We start from the raw sequence: 26,745 nt of genomic DNA, 5'->3' as shown, positions 1-26,745 counted from the left end.
GCCGGCGCCGGCATCCACCCCTACCACCAGCAATGGGCCCCGGCGGCAGCCCCTTCTCCTCCCCCGGCCGTCGCCGCTGCCATTCTTAACTCTGAGAGGGTAAAAAAATGAACCAGAGCTATTTTAGTCATTTTAGTCGAGATTGATGTCATTTTGAAAGTTTAGGTATCAAACTGATTAAAAAAAAAGATGAGGTATCAAACTGATTTTAGACCTAAAGTTCAGGGTAGTAAAGTGAAATTATCTCTTTTTTAATTTGATTGGGAATATATGTTTACTGAGAATGCTGAATTGAGCATGTGATATAATTTTATTGTTTGATCATTGGAGAATATAGTTAGTGTTGTTGTTAAATCATTGAATGAAAGTTACCTTCTTTTTTATTGTTGAGTTCCATACTTTACCATCAATAAACATAACTTAGAATTTTTCATCTTTTGTTAAGACTGGAATCCGATTGTAAATAATACTTATGAAGGCCTAGGGAAGAGAATTTACATATGCGTTGCCTAAAGTGGCACATTGGGGTTTCAGGTTTGCTATTATGCCTAAAGTATGAGATTAATTTTTAATATGTGGATTTGACTGAACCATATTACTGCTTTGTAGGAAGGACACCGTGTACATTACGTCGTGTACATGTCATGAAAAGAGACTTGACAGAGCTGGATAGTATTGGTGAGGTTTTGCACCTGGGGGTTGTCTCAAATTAATTGAGTTTTGTCTCGAGGGTGAGCAATTTCCTACCCAATTTAGAATTTCATTGTTGTTCTTGCAGTAGTTTGATATAGTTTGTATTTTAATTAAATATCGAGTCATAAGATATTGAATTATAATTAACAAAATCTATTTGTGGCTGCAGACTGTTCAAATATTTGTGGTTGCAGACTGCAACTATTTGTGGCTACACGCTGTGCAAATCAGTCCATTGATGCTCAGAAGGTGTTTGGGAGGGGTTTCCAAACGGTGGTTTCATTCAGAGTAAAAGCTGTAAATCTTTCAAAGTAATTCTCTTTTCTCCTTACGTATTGTATGTGATTACTTGGTGTAATCTGTTTCAAGCTACTCCATGATGTGCCATGGAATTCCATTACAGTGTGAAATTGGAACAAGGATCAGTAACAGCAGTAATCGGCAAATAGGGCACTGGCAGAGGGGTGATTTATAAGAACAATAACCCTAAGCTTATGGCTGCTTTCATTTTGCTGTATAGAAAACAATAACCAATTAACCATAGTTGACATTGATTTTAAGATATTATATCCCTTTTTGTAATGTGATGAATGTGAGGTTTTTGTAGCAGAACAATGAACACAGAACAATCAAAAGGCTTTTTGTACAATTGAGCATTTGAACATCTGCTTGATCCCTTGCAAAATAGCATCACAAAAATAGACTTACATAGTGCTCACGCTTTGGTAACAAGTGAAGTCCTGAACTCCTGATGCGATAAAGAAGTATCAAGCTGTATTGCATGAGTCGCTGAGTTGATGGATTTTTTTTGTGAATCTAACATTTTCATCTTCTGTATCTCACTATAATATAATGTGTATTTATTATTGCAACCAGTGTCATTGTGTAATATCCATATGTTATATTATTGTGTTTATCAATTTGTCGAACAACAACAACATTGACAACATTGATTCAAACAGAAACAATTGCGGTAGTTGATATCCGTCATTGTAAACCGCCGCAACGCGCGGGCATCATCTAGTTTGGAACTAAAAGAACAGAAGAAGTTGACAAATGACAAGACCTTTTCCAGAAGAAAGAATCAAAGATGAATCTGTATTTGAATCAAATAAAATGGTAATCAAAAAGAAAAAAAGATTGAAGGGTTAGAAATTAGAGATAGATATATAGAAGAAATAAATTAGTACCACTTGCATAGGGAAGCTTAAGACTTAAAGGTTGTTTTTTTATGTGTAATTTACGTATAAGACATATAGCAACCAGCTAGCCATGACCATGAAGAATATGAAACACTGCAGCTGGGTTTCCACACGTGATATAGACAAGTCTGAAGTAACAAACGTGCCACCCTCGTTAACAGAATTAACTAACCCCAGTGTGCAGATCCATTCAGTAGATAATTGAACAAGTCCATGCTAGCTAAGTGATCCTCAATAGTTCCAAGCAAGCACCACATAAACAGGAAAGTTTGTAAATCATCACTGAAACAATTTGATGTATTGCTATAAAATGTATAATGTTTTTCAGAAAGGAGAGGGCAAGAAAGAAGCAAAAATGATAGTTGTAACGTCGGCATCTAATGATAGATGCGCAGCCCCGGCGGCGCGCAGCCCATGGCCTAATACGGGAAGATGGGGGAACCTTCTTTTTTGCTTTGTTTTTTCTGGTAGTAACTAGCCACTTCTCCATCGCCCTAGCTTCTTGCCTCCGTTTTACATTTTTACTCTTGTCAAATATATAATATGGGTCATATATGTTACTGGAGGTTAAATGCTATGACAGTAATAATCGAAAATTTATATTTCTAGATGGGCGCTAAGAACCTCAGGACCGGCTCTGATATTAGATGGTTGTCCTCTGCTTCACACTAGCTTACAGGCTCGACCGTAAGCATCTTTTTCTTTTGTTTAAATTGATTTTGGCCTATTCTTAAAGGAATCCTATATTTTTTTGGGTTCTTATGGACATGTGATTCCTTATGTCTGTCATTTTCCTTTCTGCTTTATTCATTGTTAGACCTTTCTTTGGACCCAGCAACAGTATAATTAGCTGGGACTTTAAATCAGCTGTGCCCAGTTTCCCAATGCCAACCCTGTGCCGCGAGTAATATTTCGCCATTTGTCCACCCGCGAGTAATCCTCTCTTCTTCTTTGTTTGTCTCATATGCAATTATTTTTCTCGTCTTCTTCTTTCTCTTCAAAGGCAAATGATTTCCACAATTTTTTAATATCAATATCATCAACCCAACTTTCATCACCTGTTTCCTTACTCCAGATCCTTCACAGAAAATTGTCATCATCAAGTTGAGATTTACCAAACCACAAAAAGGTCGAGGATTACGAATTCGAAATTGAAAGGTTTGGGGAGTATGAAGTCAAAATTGAGCGATTTCGCTAAACCCAAATTTTTTGGGTTCATGCTCATCCACCGGTCTTCACTTTCTCTTTGCATTGAGCGGAATTGTTACAAGTTTTTGCTGGGGGTTGCGATCGAGTTGCGGCTTAGATCGAGGGATTTAGGGTATTTGATGGGTTGATTAACCTCTGTAGTTTTGGATTCTTTTATGTATTTGAAGCCGTGTAGCTGTGTAGGTTGATGGGCATGATACAGGAGCTGCCGAGCTGCCATTTTTCTGGGTTAGAAACAGTTGAGTTGGATCTGATCAAAGAAAGAGAAACATATATTTTAGTTAATTGAGTTTTAGTTATAAGAGTTAACGGAGTTAGTAGATTGTTAAGTTAATGTCCAGGTGTCAGATTGTGATTAGTGGCACAGGGTTGGCATTGGGAAAATGGGCACAGGTGATTTACTTCCCTTTGATAAACCCTTTGTAATCTTTTGGTGGTTGTAGGTTATGAAGTATTGGTTTAAGGATAATGTCGGCGGTCGGCAGATATATATTGCAAGAACAACAAAAATGTCCGGCTTTTAACTTTTTCTGAGGAGCATAATGATGATGGAGGCTATTTATATCCTGTCCTTGTTCGGCTAGTACTTCTGCATATATACCTTGTTTCATTGTGCCTTTCACAAAGAGTTAGTCACAAAGAGATAGCAAGTACCTAAAAATGGAGGTAACCAATAGGTACATCACCATAAAGACTCATGTAGATGGAGAGCCCAAAGAGTCAGATTTCGAGCTCAAAACCTCAGCCCTTTCGTTGTCACTTGATCCCGGTTCTAATGACATCATCGTGAAGAATCTGTTTGTGTCAATCGACCCTTACCAGCTAAACCGCATGAAAAGTCAGAGTTCATCCCATAAAGCTATTGGTTTCGCTTCTGCCATCAGTCCCGGTGAAGTAAGCTAGCAACTATACAAAACATTACTTGAATGATAGAAATTCTTCTGTTACAGATTTGTTTTTGTGATCACAGGATATTGATGCTTACGGTGTTGCAAAAGTTGTGGCTTCTGGGAACCCTGAGTTTGAGAAGGATGACTTGGTTGTGGGGATCATCACGTGGGGAGAGTACAGTTTGCTAGAAGGAGGAAAATACATGTTGAGGAAATTTGATCCTATGGGATTCCCACTGTCTTACCAAGTTGGAATTCTAGGTTTCAGTGGACTTACAGCATATGGTGGATTTTTCGAAGTATGCAAACCAAAGAAGGGGGAGAAAGTTTTCGTCTCTGCAGCTTCTGGATCGGTTGGAAATTTGGTCGGACAATATGCAAAGCTTTTCGGTTGCTATGTTGTGGGATGTGCAGGAAGCAAAGAAAAGGTCGCATTGCTTAAGGAAAAGCTTGGATTTGATGATGCATTCAACTACAAGGAAGAGCCTGATTTGAAGTCAGCTCTCGGAAGGTACTTCCCTGATGGGATTGACATCTACTTTGACAATGTGGGGGCTGAAATGCTAGAGGCTGCGGTTGTTAACATGAACAGCTTTGGTAGGGTTGCTGTCTGCGGCGTGATCTCCGAGTACACTGATGCTTCAAAGCGAGCTGCACCGAATATGCTAGATGTCGTGTACAAGAGAATCAAACTCCAAGGGTTTCTAGCAGCCGATCTTATGAGTGTGTTTTCAGATTTCCTTTCCACCACAACTGATCATCTTCGTACAGGGAAATTGCATGCACTTGAAGACATCTCATATGGTGTGGAGAGTTTTCCTTCCGCTTTCATTGCACTTTATCGTGGTCACAACACTGGAAAGAAAATGGTTAAAGTGGCAGATGAATGAACAATATATATTACATTGAGTCCAATTATTGTATCATTGCTTCTACTAGGCCCTTACAAATAAAAAAAAAAAGAAAAGAAAAAAAGAATTAACTAACCCATTTGAAAAAAAGAAGAAAAGGACGAAATAAAAATAAAATAGTTCAATTTGAAGTTTCCCCACTAGAGATTCCTCATTTCTACTGTTGCCCCCCAAAATGTTTGAAAGATTCTATCTTTTCAAGCTTCAAGTTCTAAGTTCACAATGTATATGCTGGATCATCATTTGAAATTTTAAGAAACTTCACGTACTTAACCTTATTAGTGTAGAAGAGGGTGTGAATAGAAATAAACAAATAGTTATACTTGATGGTTTGCCAAACGTATTCAATATGGTTTGCACTATTAGAGTTTGAGTTGAACCATTAGAAACAATCACATTTTATGCATCAAATGACATGGGCCAATGAAGAGAGGAAAACTGATGATGAATATATAATTAAGGCGACCTTATTCGTAGACGTTGAATAATGAATAAAGAAATTCGTCTGAATGATATACGAATTTTTGTTTCTTATAAATTTTGGTATATCAAGTTTTAAAATATGAGATTAGTATCTCATGTTTCCATCCCGACCTAAGATTGATATATATAGCTATTAAGATGACTAATTTACCCTCAGATATAAAAAAAATGACCAATTTACCCTCTTTTTTTTTTTTTTCTTCTTTGTTTTCATATTCCAAATTTTCAATTTTCTTTTTTTGGCTTTTTATATTTTTAGAAACGGAGAGAAAAAAATGCATCGTCACTTTCTCTTTGTTAATAATCAGTTATTCATCTCAATCATCTTTGAATGTCAATGGTAACAACAAGATCCTTGAGTGTCAGCAGAAACAACAAGGATTGAACTTCTGTATGTTTCTCCTCTTCAATCTTCTTCAAGTTTATAAAGGCTAACCCAAATCATCAAATTCCAAAACCTCTTTTAATATTTCTGAAATATGAAAACAAATAAAAAACAACTTAAGAAAAAAAAGAACTTAGGGGTAAATTGGTCATTTTAATGACTATATATATATTAATATTAAGTCGGGATAGAAACATGAGATACCGTTTTAATATTTTCAAACCTAAGTTTATAAGGAGCACAAGTGACGAATTTCTCTAATGAATATGAAACATTATCCGTATGGATCATTGCATGTTGCCAAGCCAATAGTCTAAATACACAGGCAAAAGATTCTCCAGAGAGCTCATTTTGATGTCTACGGACTGATATAACGTGAAGACAATGACAGAAAATGAGGAAAAATGGTTCAAGTGTGTCTTGATAAGATTCCATGTCGGAGAAGAAACAAGAAAGCATAAAGCAGGTTATACACAAAAGTCTATGGTCTATTCTTAGTAATAGTTAGGCAATTTTTTTGTTTCTTACTTTTGGGCGCCACCAAGAATGGATGAACTAATATGGGTTGTATTATAAAGACTCAACATGGTGAAGAAGAAAAATAAGGACTTGGCTACAATGAAATACCAAGAATTCCTTCAACAAGGCAGGTTGAAAGAAGGCAATCTAGTGAGCAATGGCTATTTGTCACTGTCCAGCTACAAAATTCCAGTCTGCAGCCTGCTAGTCGTAAGTCAAAATTAAGTTAATTAGACTTCCAGTTCACTGTGAAAACTGAAAAATTAAGTCAGGTGTCCACGTACACGTACAGGCAGATACCGCTTCATGATCATCTAGCAGCAACAGCATCAGTCCTAGAGCTTGATTCCAACAACTGATTGAGCCGGGTAATTGTTTCAGAGGAAGTTTCATGTGTCTCGCAGTCCAGCTGAGCGTTACTGCTTACGGTACCCAAATTGCTAAGTATGTCCTTAGCATCATTTGGCAGGGTGACGTCCCCTTCAGTCTTAGGGGAACCATTCCCTCCTTCCTGCAGTATCTGTGCGTTTTTCAGCTGCTCCTGTACCATAAAACTCATGTCAGACCCAACTGCTGATCTACAGGCTGCTTTTTAAACTACAAATAAACATGGACCAAATCAACCTTTCATTTATTTTACAAGTCATCTTAGCTAAGTAACAACTGTTACAAACATATTTGAACAAAAGTCAAGCCAAAACATATTCATGCCTGGATTGATATATACCTAGGTTCCCACACGCAGATCAAGGGCTCAAGCATTAGTAAAATAGTAAACAATCTGTGAGAAAGTACCTTTAATGCAGCATTTTCAAGCCTCAGTTTTTCCGCTGCCACTTTCACTTGATCTAGTTCAGATTTAAGGTCCATCTGTTCTGTGCTTAAAGAATCACAACTTTTGACCAGCTCCTCATATTCAGCCTGCTTCCTCATCCTAGATCTCCTTGCAGATTCTCTGTTAGCCTGTTTTCTTTTCTCTCGTTTCAACTGCTTTTCATCCTGAGGAAGCGAATATGTATAAGCAATTGTGTTTATAAAAGACTATTTCCATAGATATCTTAGAAACCAAACATCCAAGATCAGTCCAAACTCAAAAGTTATTCAAAACTCAAGAATATAACACTATTTCAGAATAACTGTCCTGCAGAACCTCAAGATGGGCTCTGTCTCACAGCTAATTCAGGCCCACAAATCTGAGGAAATTTCAAATCCATATTCTTTCTCAATCCCGTGGTTTCGATTCAAACCGCTGAGAGTTGTTCGAAACAAACAAATAGATCGTATCAAGGCCGCAAGTGTTTGAAGAGATGGTCTAACTTGAATACAAATTGAAGTAAATAAGCATAAACTTGCAAACAGTATGAGTAAGACTGACAACAATTCATAAATATCAGCATACCAGAGCCATTGCATCAAAAGGCAACCTTTCACCAGCAGAAGGAGAGAAAATAGCTGTGCTAGTTCCGATGTTCTCATAGAGAGAACCAATAGGTACTTGCACAAAATCACTAGAGCTTGTGAAATTCCTATTTGTATCCCCTTCATAGTTTGGATGGACTTCGACATCAGTATCTGTCATCAAATTACAAAACAAACGAGTCAGCATGAGGTAAATGGTCATATTTAATCCTTCCAAAAAAAAAAACAGCAGAAGGATGAGCAACAAAAATAAGCCACAAATGCTTAAACCATACCAGCAGATCGCAAGCTCTCAGACCCCTTTTCCCCTTGCATATGGTGGTCTGCCTGATAATAACACACAAAACAATCTCAATCACGAACGATCAAATACAATGACAATACAAACACCAATAAAACTGAGCAAACATAATCTTACTGGAGTGTTTCCATCAGCTCCACCTGTCAAATCATCCTCATTCTCTTCGAAACTGCACGCAAAACAACACAACACAATCACATTTACCGCACAAACATCATACAACTAACCCGAAAACGCTCAATGGTGGTACCAATGAATCAAAAATGCAACTTGATACAAGTTTAGCTCCACATATACCTGATGGAACTTGTATATGAAATTGGCACTGCATGCCCATCCAATCCCTTCAGCTTCTTTGTCACATCCTGGTCCATATTGCCCTTCAACAAACTGTAACATTCACATTCCACCTAAATCAATATCAACGCTAAATCTTTCATCCAAGTAAATCAACATCCACAACACCAAAAATTTCAAAACTTTAACCGTTTTACCATTCAAATAACACAAATTAATCTTCTACGATTAATTTCAGGGTTAAAATTTCATTCTTTTACACTAATCTTCATCTGTGAATTCAAAGACTTGCGCTTTTGGATTTAGGGCTTGAAATCAAATGAGAAGAGAAACTTAGCGTACCGTGGGGATCTTCAAATTTCCCGCCTTTTAATTTTGGAGGGTTTATCTGGAGGAGGGAGGAGAGCGACGTCGTAATATGAGGCGGGGGAAGCGCGGTGGTTGTGACGAGGGCAAAGCGGCGGTGGAGGTTGGAAAAACTGAAATAACGTGATTGGCGTAGAGGGTCGATGTGGCACCCTTCTTATTAGCCATACACGTGTCCAACACTTTTATATATATTTGAGTTGAAGAAAAAACAAGTCTATTTTTTTTTGTCAATAAACCATAATTTAGTTAGTTAAGATGTTTAACTAACAACTTTAAGGTTATAGATTCAAACCTCACTAGACACATGCAAGTTTATATGCTATGGTGAACTTAGAGTTGATAGTCTGATCCTCATTTGCAAAATATGTAGATAGTTGTAGTGAAATAGTGAATCATTATATTATATGAAGTTATCCAACTGATTTTTCTTTTTTAGTTTAGTTATAGTAAATGAGTTAATTTGGTCTGCAGATCCGTTACTAAATATTTTGTGATATCAGATTTGAGACGTATATGTGTTCCAACATGTTCAATAGAGTCGGAGTCCACACTACCAAGAAAATACAATTTTGGCATTTAATGAGAGAGCGCATGTACAAATGGTTAATGAAACAACTTGTAATATTTAGTTGTGTTAAGAAAATTACGTTTTAGTGTGCATTTATTTAATAGAATCAAGAATATGAGTACGTCATATCGCAGCACGATTCCTGATAAAATTAGGATTCTTATCTTAATGATGACTTGTAATCCTCTATAAATAAGAAATTCTCTCATCTCTCCTCTTTTCTGTAGTTCTGATCAAGCTTTCAATAATTGAGAGATTAACTTGGATCGTCGATCAATGGAACCAATGTCCAAAAGAGCGAAGTTTTCCCCAGCAAACTGGTCGGATCTTCCTCAAGATCTTGTTCTGTCCATTGCGAGACGCATAGGATCAGCGCAAGACTTTGTTACTTTTGGTGCAGTATGTAAAACATGGAGTCGCGCCTTCACCAAACAAGACTTTCTTGGTGGATTAACACATGCAGTTCCACTCCTTATGCTACCGAAGTACTCAGACAACACACAAGAGTGCTACAACCTTACAAGAGGCAGGTTTTGCAGGCTCGATATTAACCTTTCTGAGGCTAAAGCTAAACGAATGCCGCCGAAGTGGTATTACTGTCATTCTTCACTTGGATGGCTCATCCTTCCACCACAAAATGAAGATTCCAGCAACCCTGTATGCATGTTTCATCCTTTCAACCATACCAGAATTGTGCTGCCAACCTATGGCGATGGCGACAGCATTGAGAATTTTGTGTTATCATCTAGTCCTTCGTTCCCATCAGACTATACAGCCATGATTTCTTATCGTTGGACTAGAAGAGCGGCATTTTGGAGACCAAAAGATAAGCGATGGATAAATGTATCATTACCGACTCGGCCACCAAATCTATATGGAAATTGCTTCGATGATATAGCTTTCTATAAAGGACAGTTTTATGTGGCGGAAAGAATGCCCTTATATGAGAACTTCCTTGTTTGTGACATTGACGACCACAAAGCAGAGGGAAAGCTCTCTAATCTAAAGTCGAATTTGTTTCCCTGTCATGGTGGGAAACGAACGGAGCATTTGAACTTGGTGGAATCAGCTGGGGACTTGCTGGTTGTTTTACGATATTCTTTCGAGTCCAGCCACAGAATTGTTGGGTTCAGGGTTTTCAAGGTGCCATTCGATACCGATGATTGGACTGAAGTAGAGGATTTGGGAAACAGAGCCTTGTTTCTGGGTGACAATAGTTCTTTCTCTGTAGAGACCTCACCAGGCTACTCTAGATGCAAGGCTAATTGCATATACTTCACAACTGATCGAGTGTGCAGGCAACAATGTGGTGTATTTAGTATGGAAGATAGACAAGTCAAGCCACTCTTACACAAGTTTGCTTGGTTTGAAAACCCATACATATGGATTCAGCCGAGTTTATAAGAAGCTTACTCCCTTCCCTTGCCGCCGTTTATTCAAGCAGCCTGAAGCTACACACTAGCAGCCTGCTAGTTTTCTTGCAAGTATTTTTCATTTCCAGCAGCATATGCCTGTAAATAATAAGCTCCCAAATACCGACAATCCTACGTGGATCCATCATCCATGTTTATAGTTGCAATACCAAGTTACCAACAGAGGGCACAAAGATAAATAAATTTTTCAGTCATTCAATAGTTGAAATGTAAAAGTAGATGGAATTTGATAATTGTGATGTGTTATATCATGTACAATATATGAGTCACATGTATATATATAATCAATAATCAACCATAAACCATAAGAATCCCCACTCTTATGAGGGCAAGGGCTTCTGATATAACCTATTAACTCAACATCATTCTTCATAAGAAAACAAACCATTACATACTGGCTCAATCATCCAGTCAAAAGGGAAATCATCGAAGGCAATGTTGTAAGCAACTGGCCTTCCCTTTCTATCTCTCATAGTGATACTTTTGAGGCCAGTTAGATAGAGCAGTTGGACATAATATTGCTCCTGAAATAAGAGACATGGTTTAATAAAGAAAATCACCAAACTCATCATCAATAATAAACTACCACAGCGAGGACTGAGGAGAAAAAAATAAATATCTTCAGTGGGTTCTCAAATTATCAATCACTACATGTTTATTTGTTCCTCGGCTTCTTTTGATATCATTTTGAAAAGATCCTTAGTTTTCTGTTCATTTTGACAAAAGTACTACAGCTCAGAAAAATCAACTGCTGTGTTTAACTAAACTTGAATAGGATTAAAAGCAACTCTAAAAGTAATAGTATGAAATAGTCCACCACATTTTCAAGAGGAACACCAATTATTTTCCAAAAAAGCAAGTATTGACCACTGCATTCTTAATGACTTCTCCAACTCTGTAAATTCATCACTAGTTCACCACCACATTCGAAATGTCTTCAATAATATCATTCAACTATGTAATTCATTATTACTTGTAGTTTCCTTCACTCTATACGTTTTGCAAAAATTTGCACGTCAACTGTTGGAAAAGAGAAAAAAAAAGAAAAAAAAGAAAAGAAAAAAAGAAGACAGACCTCAATGGAGCATAAATAGAACCTTCAGTCATCACTACACTTTATGTCAAGTCCAAAACACCATGCAACATCATCAAGAACAAATGTTCGAACAATTAAGAGACCTGCAGACCAACAGAAGGCTGTCAATTGAATCCTGCCAACAAAGCTAGGAGTAGTATAAATTCACCAGAAGCATGTCTAAGGCATCTGCTCAGATAAGACACTTCAATCTGAGCCAAATGGAATGAACATATAAAAACTAGGGAATTGAAGAAGCAAGGACATGAGCTATACTGGAGAATCACTCAAGGTGTTTTAGGGACTAACTACATGTTATTTAAAAAGTAGATCGTTGTTTGATTCATGACTCAAAATATGAAATAGTGAATTTTGTACATTCTGATATTGGAAAATATATATTGTGAAGAGTTCAAATTCTAAAACAATAAGCTACCGGTTATTGTGCAAAGTTTCATTGGTAAATCCATTTAAAAAGAAATTAAAAGAAAATCTCTGAAGTTATCTTTTGTGATGCTATGATTTCTAAGGTACAAAATGAACAATTCAGAGGACAGATATCCCATAAATTTTCCATTTTCTCAAACGTTCATATAATTACCACAATGCACACACCGATGAGTGGAGGAAAAAGGAAGATGCTATCATGCAAACACATCACAATCTTTTTCTTTCTAGCAGATCTAACTAGTGACATGCAGGTACAAGTAGTGTCACAAAAACATAGCAGGACTACATACCAATATCGAGTTGATCATGAGTTCGTGACAAAACTCAGCACCCTGGTAGTCGACAGCACGTATAGAGAATGATTTCATTCTTATGGACGACTCCACTTGACCATCCTGTGAAGAAAGAAAAATAGAAATGGAAAAAAAAAAGAAGAAGCACAGCGTGATCCAACATTATCTGCTCCTTCAATGTCTGGCAATACTTTAAGCATATTTACTAATAGCACACATGAGTAGAGCTCCTCCTTATCATTGATGACAAATTTGGAAATTGAAGTACTGAATATGGAGATGTAGCTAGATTGACTTAATCGGACTGCAAATAATATCACATTGTTTATGCGTATGCATGCTTGCGTGTGTGTGTATATATATAAACGTGAAGCCAACTACTAGTTAGGATGCCAATATAATGTAGATCAGGCTCATAAGTCTCTACTCTACTATTGCTACAGAATTTGGTATTTTTCAGGTATATTCATTTATGTACTTTTCAATAAAAGTTTGAGATCTGACATCACTACTCTAAAATCTAAACTTGTTAAAAAGGATTCATCAAATGACTGAACATACAAGTACAATGAAGTCTTTGGTCTGCCTACTTTCACTGTTGATTTTCCGGTCCCAACTGTGTCCATTTGGCTGCACAGTGTATACTTAACTGTAGACAAATCGTTGTCATGATTCTGACTCGTCTTGACAGAACCTCCTCCAATTACAAATGGCCCTCTTCATTTGCAACCTGATCATATTGAATGATTAATTAACACAGCAAAATGGGATACATTCTGAACATAATAACAGCAAAGATTCATGCAGAGACTTCACCTGAGGCAAACTGAAGTTGGTGTAAGTGTCAGGTCCACGCAGCAGAACGGCTGCTTTGTCGTACACCATAGCTGCATCCTCAGCCGTATCAAATGTACCCAACCAGAGCCGTCTTCCACTATGAGGCTCTCTAATTTCGGCTGCCCATTTTCCCCAGGGCCTCTGCCTCACTCCTAGGAACTTGTTCTTGTGTGCCTTTTCCTTCACACCACAGAACTTCTTCCAGGTTGTCTGCGCCTTCAACATTCGGCAAGTAGCTGGAAGGCCAGATTTTCCGCCCATTTTCTTCCGCCACATCCTTGTTGTCCTGCTCCTCCAAACACCACTATCAGTTTTTGTGGAGGACTCAATCATAATCTCATTGATGAACTTCTTGACTCGGTGACCAGTGGCCAAGGGCTCAGCCTCTTCATCGCTGGAGGACTCTGTTGCATCACCGTCCGTGACAGATATCCGTACAAGTCTCGGCTTGATCGACTTGGCCTCCATCTTAGTGTGCTGGTGTACCTAGTAGGTGAAATTCATATAACTTAGGTGTTTTAAGCATCAATATCATCTAGCACAACATATAAAGAGGAAATTCAGACATGAGCCAAAAATAACAAAAGGAAACTCTTACTTCAGTATTGCAACCTCCATCAACCAGATCACCAACACTTTGTTCCAAACAGCAAGTGACAAGATCAAAACATGATTTTGTTAGTTCACTGAAACCATCATAGAACTAAGTGCAAACAACTGAAATGCACATTCTACTCCACTCACCTCTTAGATGCCTCAAGGCCTAGGTTCCCAGTAGCACCCTTGAGACCATCATCTAATGCCGGTACTGCACGCCCATGCAATCCCTTTTTCAACTTTAACTTGAACTTTAACTTCTTTGTTAGATCTTGACCCATATTGTCCAATTTTTCAGAAAGCTTTTCATGTGCTTCAAGAAAGCTGCATGTGGTTGCACAATCAAAGTTAGTTTTTGTTGCATTTAGTGCCAAAACCATATAACACTTAAAGCTGAAGATTGTGAAGAATCTTATGTGTTCTGGACAAAGGTCAGCCTCAAACATGGGAAAAAAAGAAAAAGAAATATGGGGACAGAGCCAAAAAGAGTAACTTTTTCCACACACCTCTTTGATGCCTCAAGGAGTAGGTGCCTTGCATCATCATTGGGACTGTCACATCCAAATGATACTGCACCCCCTTCTAATCCTTTTGATTTGTTAGTTACATCTTGGCCCATATTGCCCAATGTTTTCGAACGATTTTCTTGTGCTTGAAGAAAACTGCAAGTATCATAAGATCAAAAATTTCAGTTTGGTTACATTTAGAACTAACTAATGACTGGGAATAGTCTCAACTTGGACAATATAGTCTCCAATGTGAAAAAAATAGAAACCAAGAGGAGCAGAAGAAAATAGAATAACTTTAACCCCTCATACCTCTTTGATGGTTCAAGTACCAGGTGCCTAGCATGACCCTTGCGACTATCCAATCCAACTGGTACTGCACACCCATTGTGGTCCGTACTGTCCAACATTTTGGCATGCTTTTCCCGAGCTTGGAGAAAACTGCGTCTGATAAAAAATCATCATTTAGTATGGTTATATTAGATTCCAGCGGCAGACCTATGTTAGGGTCTGAGCGGGTCCAGACTCGTGCCAGTGTTCAATAGCTTCCTTAATTATTTGAACCCCTCCTATATCTTATCTTTCCTTTCTCTTTCAATACGATACTTGAATAGTTGAAATCCTTAAACTTTCCTTTTGTATTTGGTTTATATCAAACATTGAATTCTTATCCAGCAAGTTGTAAAAAGACATTAACCACCGTATGTTTGTTCATTTTAGGTATTTGGATGACCTAAGAAAAATAATTTCGACACAATGGGGTTATGGGAAAGAAAGAAAGAGGAAGAGAAGATATATGTAGTAGAGCAACATATAATAACTTTAGCTCCAGGTACCTCTTTGATGCTCTAAGGACTGGGTGTGTAGCATCACCCTTGGAACTGTCCGATCTAACTGGTACTGCATGTCCATCTTGGCCGGTACTGTCCAATATTTTGGCATGCTTTTCCGGTGCTTGATGATAACTGCCCCATGAGATCCAACATTTAGTATCGTTACAATTGGCGCTGACAAAGTAAGGGTAAGGAAAAAAAGATGAAGCGAATGATAAAGTGAGCAGATGCAAATACAATGAATTTAGCTCCACACACCTCTTTGATGCATCAAGGACTACCTGCCTAGCATCATCCTTGGGATACTCATATCCCAGTGCTCGCATTTCCATTCGCTTTAACTTGAACTTTAATCTATTTGTTACATCTTGGCCCAAATTGACAAATGGTCTGCAAAGCTTTTCCTGAGCTTGAAAACTGCACCTGACCATAAGATCAAAATTCGTTAGGGACAACATCAGAGAACTAACTAGAAACTGCTGGGTGGCTAATGATCAAATATAATACTTTAGCTCCACAAGAGTCACATACCTCCTTGATGATCCAAGGACTACGTGCCCTGCATCACTGTTGGGACTCCCATATCCAACTGGTACTGCATTCCCATTGATCACCTTTAACTTCTTAACTACATCCTGCCCCATATTCTCCGATGTCCTGGAATTAACTGTCACAAACAGTGCTCCCAGTCAAGTTAATCTTCAATCACTCTTCACAGCTGCATGAATATAATGTAACACTGCTGAGTTTATTTATCACAATGTAAAAGTTAACAAATAAGACTCCAAACGGTAAACAATTTCGATCACAAAACAGTCCGCCAATGACCGAAACAACTTTCCAAATTTACACAACTCTGAATATGCTCATTAACCAAGTTTTCACATGCCAAATATGTACAATGAACACGTACAAACAGTTAACTTCAACGGTAAACGATTTTCAAAGACAAAAAATACTGTCTGTCAATGAATGAAATAAATTTTCCAAACTTTCACAACTCTGACTATGCTCAAATCAACCATACTAACACACGCCGATTATTGATCTTTGTTCAAGTAAAGAAACCTTCATGATCAACATTTCCATCAGCACATGTACACACCAAACCTCCTAACCTCCACAATTTCATCATCCACTTAGTTTAAATTCACCGCCTAACAGCCGATCAAGACATAATTAACAACCATCAAGATTGAACACAACCTCATAAGTCATAACCCCTCCAAACTCTCAATTCACCAATTCAAATTTCTCCTACCATCTCAAAATCGACGCAGACTTTAAATTCAATTACCAATTCAAAGCCTACATACAATCCGAACCATTCCGTTTCCAAATTTCTGATCATAAACTTAGTATCCAAACATTTAACAAAAACCTGAGGACAAATTTAACATTACCTGAAGAGAAACCTCCTCAAGAAGCAGAAGCAGAAACGGAACCCTAACCCTAACCCTAGCGCTTCACCGGCACAGCCTCCACTTTCCGATACCGCAGAATTCTCGAAATTCAGCCGGAAAAAAAAGGTTTCAGCGGAGGAAGAGACGGAAATTCAGCTGAAGAAACAGAGACGAGCTGAGAGGAGCTGAGCTGAGCTGAGCAGAGCAAGGAAGGTGATCGGCGACGGTTAGGCCGAGCAGTTGTGAGCCATAGCTTGAAGAAGGTGGGAGGGCTTTTTGGTAATTTTCGGAGGCTGAAAGAGAGATTCTTCGGAATATGAAATTTGTGAGCGGTGGTCTGAGAGGAGAGAGAATTTAGAGGAAGAGAGTCTGTGAAATTTCAAAGAGGGGAAGGCATCGGGTTTTGTTGTGCTGGAATGTTCGACTTTGGGGACACGTGTCAGTATATTAGATGAGGAGGCATGGAGGGAAGGAGAGAGGGGTGTCACGGTATCCGGGGGAATATGCTTCTCATTTTCTTTTTGTTGAATTAAATCTCACAAATTTTATGGTCCTGGATAATTTATATGGTTTGTTTTTATTTTATTTCTCTAAAAAGAGAGAAAAATAAATAAAGTTATAGAAAATGAAGATTTTATGTAATAAATGTACACAAATGCAGTTATAGACCACGTGAGTCCTTCTAATGAGGATTCTTAAGTTGAGGACTAGTTGAAGATTTTTCGATTTATACTTTAAAAGACCTATTTTTCGATCACATTTCGACATTTCATCCGTTCAGTTTTTAGGTTTATATGAGTAGATCATTTATATAAATTTTTAACCAAATTAGTGTTCGTTAAGATAACAAACTAGATCAAATTAATGGACGAACAAAATCTGTCAAATATGAACCGTTTAAGTTCATAATTGATAAATCACACTTATGAATGCCTTAACAATTTTCAATATAACTGAAAATTTGAAGAAATGATCTACTCATAAATACCTATAAACTGAACGGTCAAGATGTGAATATAAAATCAAAAGATGAGATAAGCCAAAAAGTCCTCAACTTAAGAGTCTTCGTTAGAAATGCTTCCTGTAGACCACACCTGATTTTAAAAAAGATTTTAGAATACAACTAATTCAGCTGCAGACTTGCAGCCTTTCCATTTCAGGATTTTGGGTCCAAATTTGGCAAAAAGTGATAAGATTAGATTTATGACTTTTTAAGTAAGTTTTAGGATACTTGGTAAGAAAATAAATTAGCTAAAAATAAGGTGATAAATGCGAACTATAACCAACGTGACACTCATGTTCTTGCAAATTATGTAATCGAAAAAATGTTCTAGCAAATTATAACTAAAGAAATGTAATCCTTTCCTACAAATTCTAGAGATGGAAAATGTAAAATCAGTGAAATGTTGTTGGCCTCCAGGGGTTATAAGGGAACTCTGGCCAGCTGCACATAGGAACAATCTTCGTATAACCTCTTCAATATCTAATCTATGAACTTTGATTGTATCAACTTTCTGCCTGGAAAAAATAATGCTTGTATGCTTGCTTGAATCGTCTAGTCAACAATGAGATAGAAATATGAGCTGTATATGAGTAGCCTTCCCTTTCTTTTATAGAACAATATCGTGAGGCAAGATATATCACACAGCTGTACAGATTGCTCCTGAAATCAGAGATAAATGTCCTGTTAAGTTAATCGTCAAGCTTCTCCTTTAAAGTTGAAACTAAAACTACCAAAGAGAGGATGAAGAATCATCATCTCAAGGAAATAAGGACTGTTGGTTTCCCTAATGTTCAACAAGAATTTTCCATCAATAGATTCAAAGAAAGTGAAATGCAGCCAAAAATGAGTAATGACTCCAACTGTTAGGAAGCAGATGGACAAGTTTTTGGTTATGGGCAAAGGTCAAACAGGATAAGGTATGGTAATAATCAGATAGACTCTCTTCCCAAAAAAAAAATCAGATAGACTCGGTACAGGCATCGATTTAGGAGTCTAGGAGTACTATCTTTTATTTCATTCAACGATTCATTACTTGTTGAAGAGTCTAGGAGTACTATCTTCGGGGAGTCAACGATTCATTACTTGTTGAAGAGTCTAGGAGTACTATCTTTTATTTCATTCAAATTTAGGAGTTGAACCTCATTTCTTATTGCCTGTAATGTTGAATTATAAACATTATATAATATTATATGCAGTTATGCACAAAGTGTTCCCTCAGGCCATACCCCCTCAGCCCCAACCCCATATGCAACCCACTTTATGTTTTCCATTTTTTGGAAATAATCATTCATTTAGAGTACACAGACCTGGAACCAAGGCGGAGCAGCAAAACTTTCGCTCATTAATGTGCTCCACGTCAAGCCCAATAAACCATGATCCAGCACTAACATCATCATGAGCATAAGTACGAAGAATAGATCTGCAAAACAACAGAAGGCTATCACTTAAACGACACCAATACTTGTGCTTTGTATGCATTCAACTTTGATAGTATCAAAGAAAATATTAGAAGGGGGCCGAGGTACCTATTTATTGATAAAAATTGAGCTAATGCTCTGGAAATGGCATAAATTTCACCAGATGCATGTGTAGGGTATCTGTATCAGGCAAGGCATATGAGCCAAAAGGAAAACCAAATCAAATGTTGGGAACTGAATTAGCGAAGACAAGCTAAAACCTATTTAACACAGATTACATTGAATCACTTTGCATAAATGTGTGTGTGTGTGTGTGTGTGAGAGAGAGAGAGAGATTCATTATCAAGGCTAAAGGTAAATCTTTTTGGCTTACGATTTTGCATCACCAAATTTCCACCAGTCTGGTTCATACCACTTGTGAGTCCTGTTATTGAGACCATATTAAAAACTTAGGCCTAATTCAATTGTCTTGTAACTATAAAAGCTTTCATCAAACAAAGGAGAATATATTCTGCACGTACGGTTCAGAGAAAACTTCGCCTGATTTCATGCACCCAATGTAGACACGAGGCTTATTCAAATATGTAGTTAGTGTTGCTCCAAGGACATCTGTATTAGAAAGAAGGAAATGCAATGATTAGCATGCACTTCCTATAATCAATACCAGTCAAAACATCAACACTATTCTGATGCTACAATTGCCTCAAGTTATTTTCTTACACCAGAATTTATCAATTATACTTGTCATGTCCAGAACTATTTTGAAGTACGACTTCAGATAAACAATTACAGGTCTTTGCAGAAAAATTATTTTCGTAGACCAATTAGCATAATCAAGTCTTTAACTTGCTACTGTATTACTGGGACAAAATAGAAAGCAAGATTCCCTGGTTATAATGCATATACATGTTCATATAAGCTGGTAAAATGTGAAAGTGTCCTGAACATCCAGTTTACTTCTTCATTACCAAGAATATTATAATAGTTTTACGTACCAATATTAACAAAAACATCATCATTAACCTTCACATAAAACTCAGCATCCCAGCTCTCTACAGCATGAGTAACGAATGATTTCATCTTTTTCGAAGCCTCCTCAGATGCCTCTAGTTGACCATCCTGTAAAGCCAATGGAAGGAATCAATAAAACACACAAATATCATTGATAGTACATACATACACATGATCATAGGGTGACTAAATGCTGACTTAGTAGGATAGCTAAGTTCATTAGACTGTTATAAATATAAACTTCAACTATAGTGCAAAGAGAATCTGTACTCTTACGGGATTATAACAAAGGTAAACTTAAATATATTTGCTGCTGTATCTGTAGTATCCAATAATTCAACTATAATATTTTATTTAACCACAGTAATACTGTTAGAAAATATTCACCAAATGATTGCACATACAAGAACAATGAAGTCTTTGGTCTGCCTACTTTCACTGTCGATTTGCTTGTCCAAACTGTCTCCACGATTTGGGCTGCAAGATATACATACTTAACTGAACAGAGAACTCTACACTTTTTCTTGTCATCATTCTAATTGATTGATATACAGACCTTCTTCCAATTACAAACCGCACAACAATGCCCTTTTCATCTGCCACTTTTTTCATTGCTGCACCTGTACATATTGTATATTCAGATAAAGGTCGCAAATCTGAAGGTAGCAATATCATATCTAGATACAAATCTTCTAAATAACAACTGCACACATGCTAGAATCAAATAGATAATCAATCTTTCATCTTGACTTTGCAATTTTGCAACATGTAAGAAATGGAACTAAGGCAAGAATCATTTGACCAAAAAAAACAGGATAGAATCTAACAGACATAAACTAAAAGCCGTAAAAGAAGTGCAGATACTGTCTTTCACAAAATCTGTAACATACTCCAAATCCTTATACTATGAGAATCCACAAAGGGTATATCCATTCCTTTACTAACCTTATCCCTTAACCCCCAACCCCCCCCAAAAAAAAAAGAAACACCCTCCAAAGTCGTAGACTGACTGGTATGCTATCAACTCAGAATGGTAACCACAAATGTATCAACTAGTAAATCAGTTGGAGTCATTACCAGTAGGCATCCACGCCATACGAATTGCCTCCCTATTTTTCTTGCGGCCAAACGTCGTAAAAATCCCTATAACTGCTAGAATCCTCTTCCTAGAATAATTAGCCTTCTCATTCTCCACCAAGCTCTTCGGAACAAAGCCTTCTTTCCTTGCTGCAGCCAGTTCTGTCTCCACGGCGGACAACTTCTTCTGTTGCTCCCTATCAAACAGTAATCATCATTCACCACAGTAAACCCGAGACAACATAAACACTCAAAACATGGCTCTCTTAGCTCAATTTACCTGCAAGCTATAATCTTAAGCGTATCGTCTACCGATATAGCAGTGTGAACCTGAACATTGCAAGAAATGATCCTCACTAGTTAATCATTTCTTAAAATTATAAAATACAATGTTCAGGTTAATCCTCATTAGAAATGCTTCTAAGTTCTAACTAAGTAACTAGTTAATCATTTCTTAAATTACAACTATTAAAATAAAATAATTACAATACCTGACTATTTGTTTTATCAAGTTCCTGAATCAAATGAACCCTAGCTTCAGCATCCTGCCACATACTACGAATACGACAAAGAAAAATCCATTAAAACCGGGAACAAAGAACCAAAATTGAATTGAGAATAGCATCAATTAGAGCTCAAAGAACGAAGGTTGTAGCGACTCACCGGCCGGCGACGTAAATTGCGGCCATGGTAGAGAGCATGGCGAGCAGGAGAAGTGAAATTCTGGACTGGAGAGGCAATAGCCGGGTCTGCGACGGCCGGCTATGCATGGTTTGGAGGAACGGAGAGAGCTTGTTTCTTCAGTTCAGGCGAGGATGGACGGAATTTGAATGGTCAGTGGGATCGGAGAGGTTGATCGAGGTGTGACTCTGAGCTAGAAGAAGCCAAGACGGAGGAGATGAATGAGAAAGACGTTGTAAATGAATAGTAACGGGGCTTCTGGTAGTTTTTGGAAGTAAATAACTAAATATTACATACATCCCTCTCAAGAGTCAAAAGTGAAAAGGAAGCAACTTATGGTAAATACATCAAAGCCAATTTTCTTTAAATGGTTAAATTTTTTCATATAATTAATAATTCTAGACAAGAATATTTAAAAATCAAGTACAATGGTAAATTAATCGACAAATTTTTAAAAATTCCCAAGAGTCCATTCCCAACAAAAGGAAAAAAAATATAGGGTTGAGCATTTTGTGCACATGATATTTAGTGTGATTCGGCCGGCCTCATGTCTCAAGTAAATAAACATCAATGGTTTCTTAACCCCATATGATATTTAACATCAAAAGAATGTCCCACAAAATAGCAGGATTTCGTACAAAAACAAGGTGTTCTCAAACACACCTAGTAGCAATGGTTGCATATAAGGCAACTGTATTTGCTTTGCCAAAATTGTTCTAACTGAAAATATCAAACTCATGACGGACATTAGTATACAAATAAAAACAGTAGCTATTTTGTATGCTTAGAGCAACTCCAATAATCAAGCCAGATCATACGTGGAGTCTGAACGACTATAAATGACAGTGACAAAATTACTCCAACCAACAAGTCATTTGCCACATGGATGACTACTTCAGAGCATACAATTAAGTTTGACAACATCTGTTGCCCTGATCTTTTCTTTTTTTACTACTTTCTCTCTCTTTCTCTCTCATCGTCTATCTTGAGTACTTTTCTCTCTCTCCTCTCTAAGCATAAATTATTATAAAACAATAATATAATAATGATTAAATCTGACAGTTATGTTGGTGTGAGAATTCATCCAAAAAGTCAATTTCACCCAAGCTGTTAAATTCAAAATTTGACAAAATAATTTGGCCTGATGGTTGAAGTTGCTCTTAGTAATATCCATTTTGACGTCATTGTTCCATTCAAGCTCATCAAATATCTCATTTCTCTCGATTCCTTAGGAATAAGTTGTTTAGTGAACAAATTAGATCAATAGAAGAAACAATGAATTGAAGCTATGCAGTGTTACACTATAATGGACCTTAATGTATGAATATATTCCAAACAAATGAGTCAATAATTATCGATTTCTACATAAATTTTGTTGCTTGGTTCACATTCATCTACGATGCCATTCTAATGAGAATAATTATTTTCTTGATTCATTTATCTTTTCTGAAAGAAAAAATCTGTCGGATGGATTTTTTCTTTTTAGTATTATTTATTTTTTTATTTCATATTTTCATTTCATTAATGGCCTAAAAGTTAAAAGATAACAAAGCAAAATTAGAAAAATCAATACGGACTTGCTGTCACTGGTGATTCACACACGTATAAAAATCGATTGGACTCCATTTTGCCTACGGTTTCTCTCCTCAGTTTTACGACCGGAGAAAGCCTCACAGTGACTCTCAGAGAAAAGAGATAGACTCTCATCCTCTCCGATCTTCTCCGATTCAAACTCCCAGCCTCCGCCACCATGAACGACACCGATGTCTCCAAGCAGATCCAGCAGATGGTGAGGTTCATTCGCCAGGAAGCTGAGGAAAAGGCCAACGAGATCTCCGTCTCCGCCGAAGAAGTACTTCTTCTGATTCTGATTCCTCCAATTCTACTTGTAGTTTCAGCTTATTCTTGATCCGGTTCTGTAAGTTTATATGCTCCAATTGAGATTGATTATCTGATTCGGTTGTGTTTGTTTTCGGCAGGAATTCAACATTGAGAAGCTGCAGCTGGTTGAGGCGGAGAAGAAGAAGATCAGGCAGGAGTATGAGAAGAAGGAGAAGCAAGTCGATGTGCGAAAGAAGATGTAAGCTTGATTAAACCTTTCGTGATTTCATATCTGTGTTTATGATCTGGATTTGTTTGATGCTTAAATCTTCAGTAATAATGTGGCTTTGAATAGGTTAGTGAATTTAGGAACTCCGGAGAGTTTGGAATTGTTGGAGTTTGTGTGCAAATTTTATTGATTTAAAGGATATTAGCTCGGAAGAGTTTGAAAGGAATTCGTATGGAGACATTGTATTGTCACGGTGAGATAGCGTGGAATAGGATAGTGAATTTAGGAACTCCGGAGAGTTTGAAATTGTTGGAGTTTGTCAGCAAATTTTATTGATTTAGAGGATATTAGCTCAGAAGAGTTGAAAGCTATTCGTATGGAGACATTGTGTTGTCACAGTGAGATATGTCATTGGATTTAGCGCTGGAAGTATGGAATGTTTTTTCTGCCTATAGTTCTAGATCAATTTGCATTGTGTTAGCCTGAGGAGTTGATGGAACCATTAGAATGTGATATCATGCTCAATTGAAATGGGTTCTATGGTTATGTGTGATTCATTTTGGTAGTTGGTGGAGGGGTTTATTGAGGGTTCTGTGTGAATTGAACAGATGTGGGTGAGTAACAGGTTGTTTTTATTGGCTCTTGCAGTGAGTATTCCATGCAACTCAATGCTTCTCGTATTAAGGTTCTTCAAGCTCAAGATGATGTGGTCAACTCCATGAAGGAGGCTGCATCCAAGGAGCTTCTGAATGTGAGCAAAGATCATAAAAAATATGCAAAGCTCCTGAAAGATCTGATCATTCAGGTATGTATGCTTTTCAATATGCATAACTAAGCAACCTACACCAACAGTTTTTATGTTCTAAATTGCTAGCAAATATAAGTTTGTGATTTGTTACATAATCCAACACATGTAATAGTTGATCCCAAATAACCTTTGATATTGTGAACCCATATAACCTTCATATGATGATAATTGCTTGAGTTTGAATTCATGGTGATGTTTCATATCATTTCACTGGGTATGCTTACACCTGAATCCATCTAATTTACTCCAACTTTTTGGATGCTTTCATGGGTAAATTACTCATTATCCGTACGAAATTTTACTTAAAACTTATGATTTTGTTGCAGAATTTGCTTAGGCTGAAAGAGCCTGCTGTGCTGTTGCGTTGTCGCAAGGATGACGTGCATCTAGTGGAGTCTATTCTGGAAGCAGCTGCGCAGGAATATGCAGAGAAAAGAGATGTTCATGCACCAGAGATCCTAGTTGATCACACTGTCTATCTTCCACCTGCTCCCACCCATCATAATCCCCATGTTAATTCCTGGTATGTTTCTTTGTCTGTCTCATGTCTGGACCAAGGTATGGGCCTTGTAGCTGAAGCAGCTTCCGATTATGACAGGATTTGATTTGGCTTTCTATTATCTAGATTCTCAAACAATTCCTGTTCTGATTGCTGATGATTATTTCCGATTTTTCAGTTCTGGAGGTGTAGTCTTGGCTTCTCGAGACGGGAAGATTGTGTGTGAGAACACTCTTGATGCACGGTTGGATGTTGTATTCCGTAAAAAGCTTCCAGAGGTATTTCTCGTGCAAATTTGATTACAATGTTCACATTTCATCTTCTGTCCCAGTCAGATCGAGCGCTTACTGCATATAGGACATGACTCATTGCTTAAATTTGATTACTTATCATGTTTTCTGGAAAAACGCTAAAACTGAGCTTTTGTTATTCTTTCTGCAGATCCGCAGAAGGCTCTTTGGTCAGATTGTTGCATAATGGGAAGAATTGTATTGTGTTTTACCCGAACGAGTCCCTAGCGTGGTCTTTGACCGAAGGATCTATTGTTAAGTTGTTTATTTGTGTATTTCCAAATTTATGGTTCTCTGAATAACTTTGAGCTGTGGTTAAATAGTTTAGGTATCATTTTCTATGGTGTTCATATGGTATGGGGCATGGCAATGCACTCATTCTTATCATCACAGTGAAATTAATAAAAGTTTGCAGCTATAGTTTCAGCGCAGTTTGTTGGTTAAATTTTGATTCCCAGTTATAAAATCTTATCGGTATGTTTGCTCGTTTAAAGTTTTAAGCTGGTAGGTGTGGGAGGACATGTGAGCCATATATGTTCCTGTAGAATAATTGAATCTTACAGATCTCATTTTCAGAGGATGCTGACTAATGTTTTTGTCGTGAACATAATCATGTACATTGACCATTATAGTTAATTGCTATAACGCCAAATGACCATGTTAGCTCTTATCCAGAAGTCATCAGTCTCAGATTCTTTGGACCCCTGCTTACATTTATAAGTTAAATTCTGGGCAAAATAACATATGGAGGAAGAACCTCATCAGAGACTCCGAGTCATATGGCGGAGCTCCAGATGAATCTTAAGCTAGCCTTTTCTCGTTTGTTTAGTGCACGGGGTCTCGGGGAGGAGTCGAGTCTGGGTTCTTTGCATGGTGTTGTATGTGGCACTTTCTCTGGTGATCATGGCTTGTTGAAGAGGGTGACCACCCTATGAAGGGGATGACACTGGTGACCTAGCCTGGGCTGCCCACATCCATACATGATAAGTAGCCGAGTGCCGTCCCGATGAAGGGGGTTCCCGCACTGGTGATGACAGGCTGCCATGTTCTCTCTACTTGGGTCTGCATTTGGGGTTACGCATCTGTAATGATTTCAAGCTTTGGGTTGTACAAGCCTGGTTATGTCGCAGTTTTGGCTCTCTGCAGTGTATATGTTTGAACTTAAAATAATTATTGGTTGAAAAAAAATCCAATGCATGACTTACTGGTTAACGCCCACAAATTAGGCTAGTATA

The 26,745-nt window shown here is 37.6% G+C and overlaps 6 protein-coding genes and 1 non-coding gene across 7 annotated transcripts; 4 read left to right on the top strand and 3 right to left on the bottom strand.

Annotated features, from left to right (window-relative positions):
* The first annotated feature begins 607 nt into the window (after positions 1 to 607).
* On the top strand, positions 608 to 1,435 carry LOC101303222. Its single transcript, XR_184608.1, has 2 exons — positions 608 to 731; positions 863 to 1,435. It is a non-coding gene; the product is annotated as an uncharacterized LOC101303222 (transcript).
* Positions 1,436 to 3,562: 2,127 nt separating this feature from the next.
* On the top strand, positions 3,563 to 5,017 carry LOC101302936 (NADP-dependent alkenal double bond reductase P1-like). The gene is made up of 2 exons (XM_004298818.1): positions 3,563 to 3,998; positions 4,075 to 5,017. The coding sequence occupies exons 1-2, from the start codon at positions 3,765 to 3,767 to the stop codon at positions 4,882 to 4,884; spliced, it is 1,044 nt and encodes a 347-aa protein (XP_004298866.1). The 5' UTR covers positions 3,563 to 3,764; the 3' UTR covers positions 4,885 to 5,017.
* Positions 5,018 to 6,026: 1,009 nt separating this feature from the next.
* On the bottom strand, positions 6,027 to 8,667 carry LOC101302650 (common plant regulatory factor 1-like). Its single transcript, XM_004298817.1, has 8 exons — positions 8,652 to 8,667; positions 8,310 to 8,422; positions 8,130 to 8,181; positions 7,987 to 8,038; positions 7,692 to 7,864; positions 7,088 to 7,291; positions 6,577 to 6,833; positions 6,027 to 6,493 (listed from the first exon to the last, which is right to left on the bottom strand). The coding sequence occupies exons 2-7, from the start codon at positions 8,384 to 8,386 to the stop codon at positions 6,603 to 6,605; spliced, it is 789 nt and encodes a 262-aa protein (XP_004298865.1). The 5' UTR covers positions 8,387 to 8,422; positions 8,652 to 8,667; the 3' UTR covers positions 6,027 to 6,493; positions 6,577 to 6,602.
* An 864-nt stretch (positions 8,668 to 9,531) lies between these two features.
* On the top strand, positions 9,532 to 10,650 carry LOC101303130 (putative F-box protein At5g55150-like). The gene has a single exon (XM_004300802.1). The coding sequence runs from the start codon at positions 9,532 to 9,534 to the stop codon at positions 10,648 to 10,650; it is 1,119 nt and encodes a 372-aa protein (XP_004300850.1).
* A 2,297-nt stretch (positions 10,651 to 12,947) lies between these two features.
* LOC101302355 lies at positions 12,948 to 17,046 on the bottom strand. Its single transcript, XM_004298816.1, has 10 exons — positions 16,674 to 17,046; positions 15,802 to 15,988; positions 15,529 to 15,693; positions 15,274 to 15,402; positions 14,750 to 14,884; positions 14,438 to 14,593; positions 14,079 to 14,255; positions 13,933 to 13,969; positions 13,314 to 13,820; positions 12,948 to 13,227 (listed from the first exon to the last, which is right to left on the bottom strand). The coding sequence occupies exons 2-10, from the start codon at positions 15,912 to 15,914 to the stop codon at positions 13,201 to 13,203; spliced, it is 1,446 nt and encodes a 481-aa protein (XP_004298864.1). The 5' UTR covers positions 15,915 to 15,988; positions 16,674 to 17,046; the 3' UTR covers positions 12,948 to 13,200.
* A 942-nt stretch (positions 17,047 to 17,988) lies between these two features.
* Positions 17,989 to 22,114, bottom strand: LOC101302069 (probable beta-1,3-galactosyltransferase 11-like). Its single transcript, XM_004298815.1, has 12 exons — positions 21,846 to 22,114; positions 21,674 to 21,737; positions 21,463 to 21,512; positions 21,183 to 21,379; positions 20,662 to 20,725; positions 20,510 to 20,582; positions 20,090 to 20,213; positions 19,616 to 19,703; positions 19,468 to 19,518; positions 19,203 to 19,274; positions 18,984 to 19,096; positions 17,989 to 18,336 (listed from the first exon to the last, which is right to left on the bottom strand). The coding sequence occupies exons 1-12, from the start codon at positions 21,950 to 21,952 to the stop codon at positions 18,314 to 18,316; spliced, it is 1,026 nt and encodes a 341-aa protein (XP_004298863.1). The 5' UTR covers positions 21,953 to 22,114; the 3' UTR covers positions 17,989 to 18,313.
* Positions 22,115 to 23,451: 1,337 nt separating this feature from the next.
* LOC101301777 (V-type proton ATPase subunit E-like) lies at positions 23,452 to 25,952 on the top strand. Its single transcript, XM_004298814.1, has 6 exons — positions 23,452 to 23,715; positions 23,843 to 23,943; positions 24,562 to 24,718; positions 25,048 to 25,244; positions 25,399 to 25,498; positions 25,662 to 25,952. Exons 1-6 carry the CDS (start codon positions 23,614 to 23,616, stop codon positions 25,695 to 25,697), a joined length of 693 nt encoding a protein of 230 aa, XP_004298862.1. The 5' UTR covers positions 23,452 to 23,613; the 3' UTR covers positions 25,698 to 25,952.
* The last annotated feature ends 793 nt before the right edge of the window (positions 25,953 to 26,745 follow it).

This window comes from Fragaria vesca, linkage group LG5 (assembly GCF_000184155.1).
Source record: "Fragaria vesca subsp. vesca linkage group LG5, FraVesHawaii_1.0, whole genome shotgun sequence".
Lineage (NCBI taxonomy): Eukaryota > Viridiplantae > Streptophyta > Magnoliopsida > Rosales > Rosaceae > Fragaria > Fragaria vesca.
The sequence above is the reverse complement of the archived record's forward strand: the minus strand, read 5'-3'. Positions and strand labels throughout refer to the sequence as shown.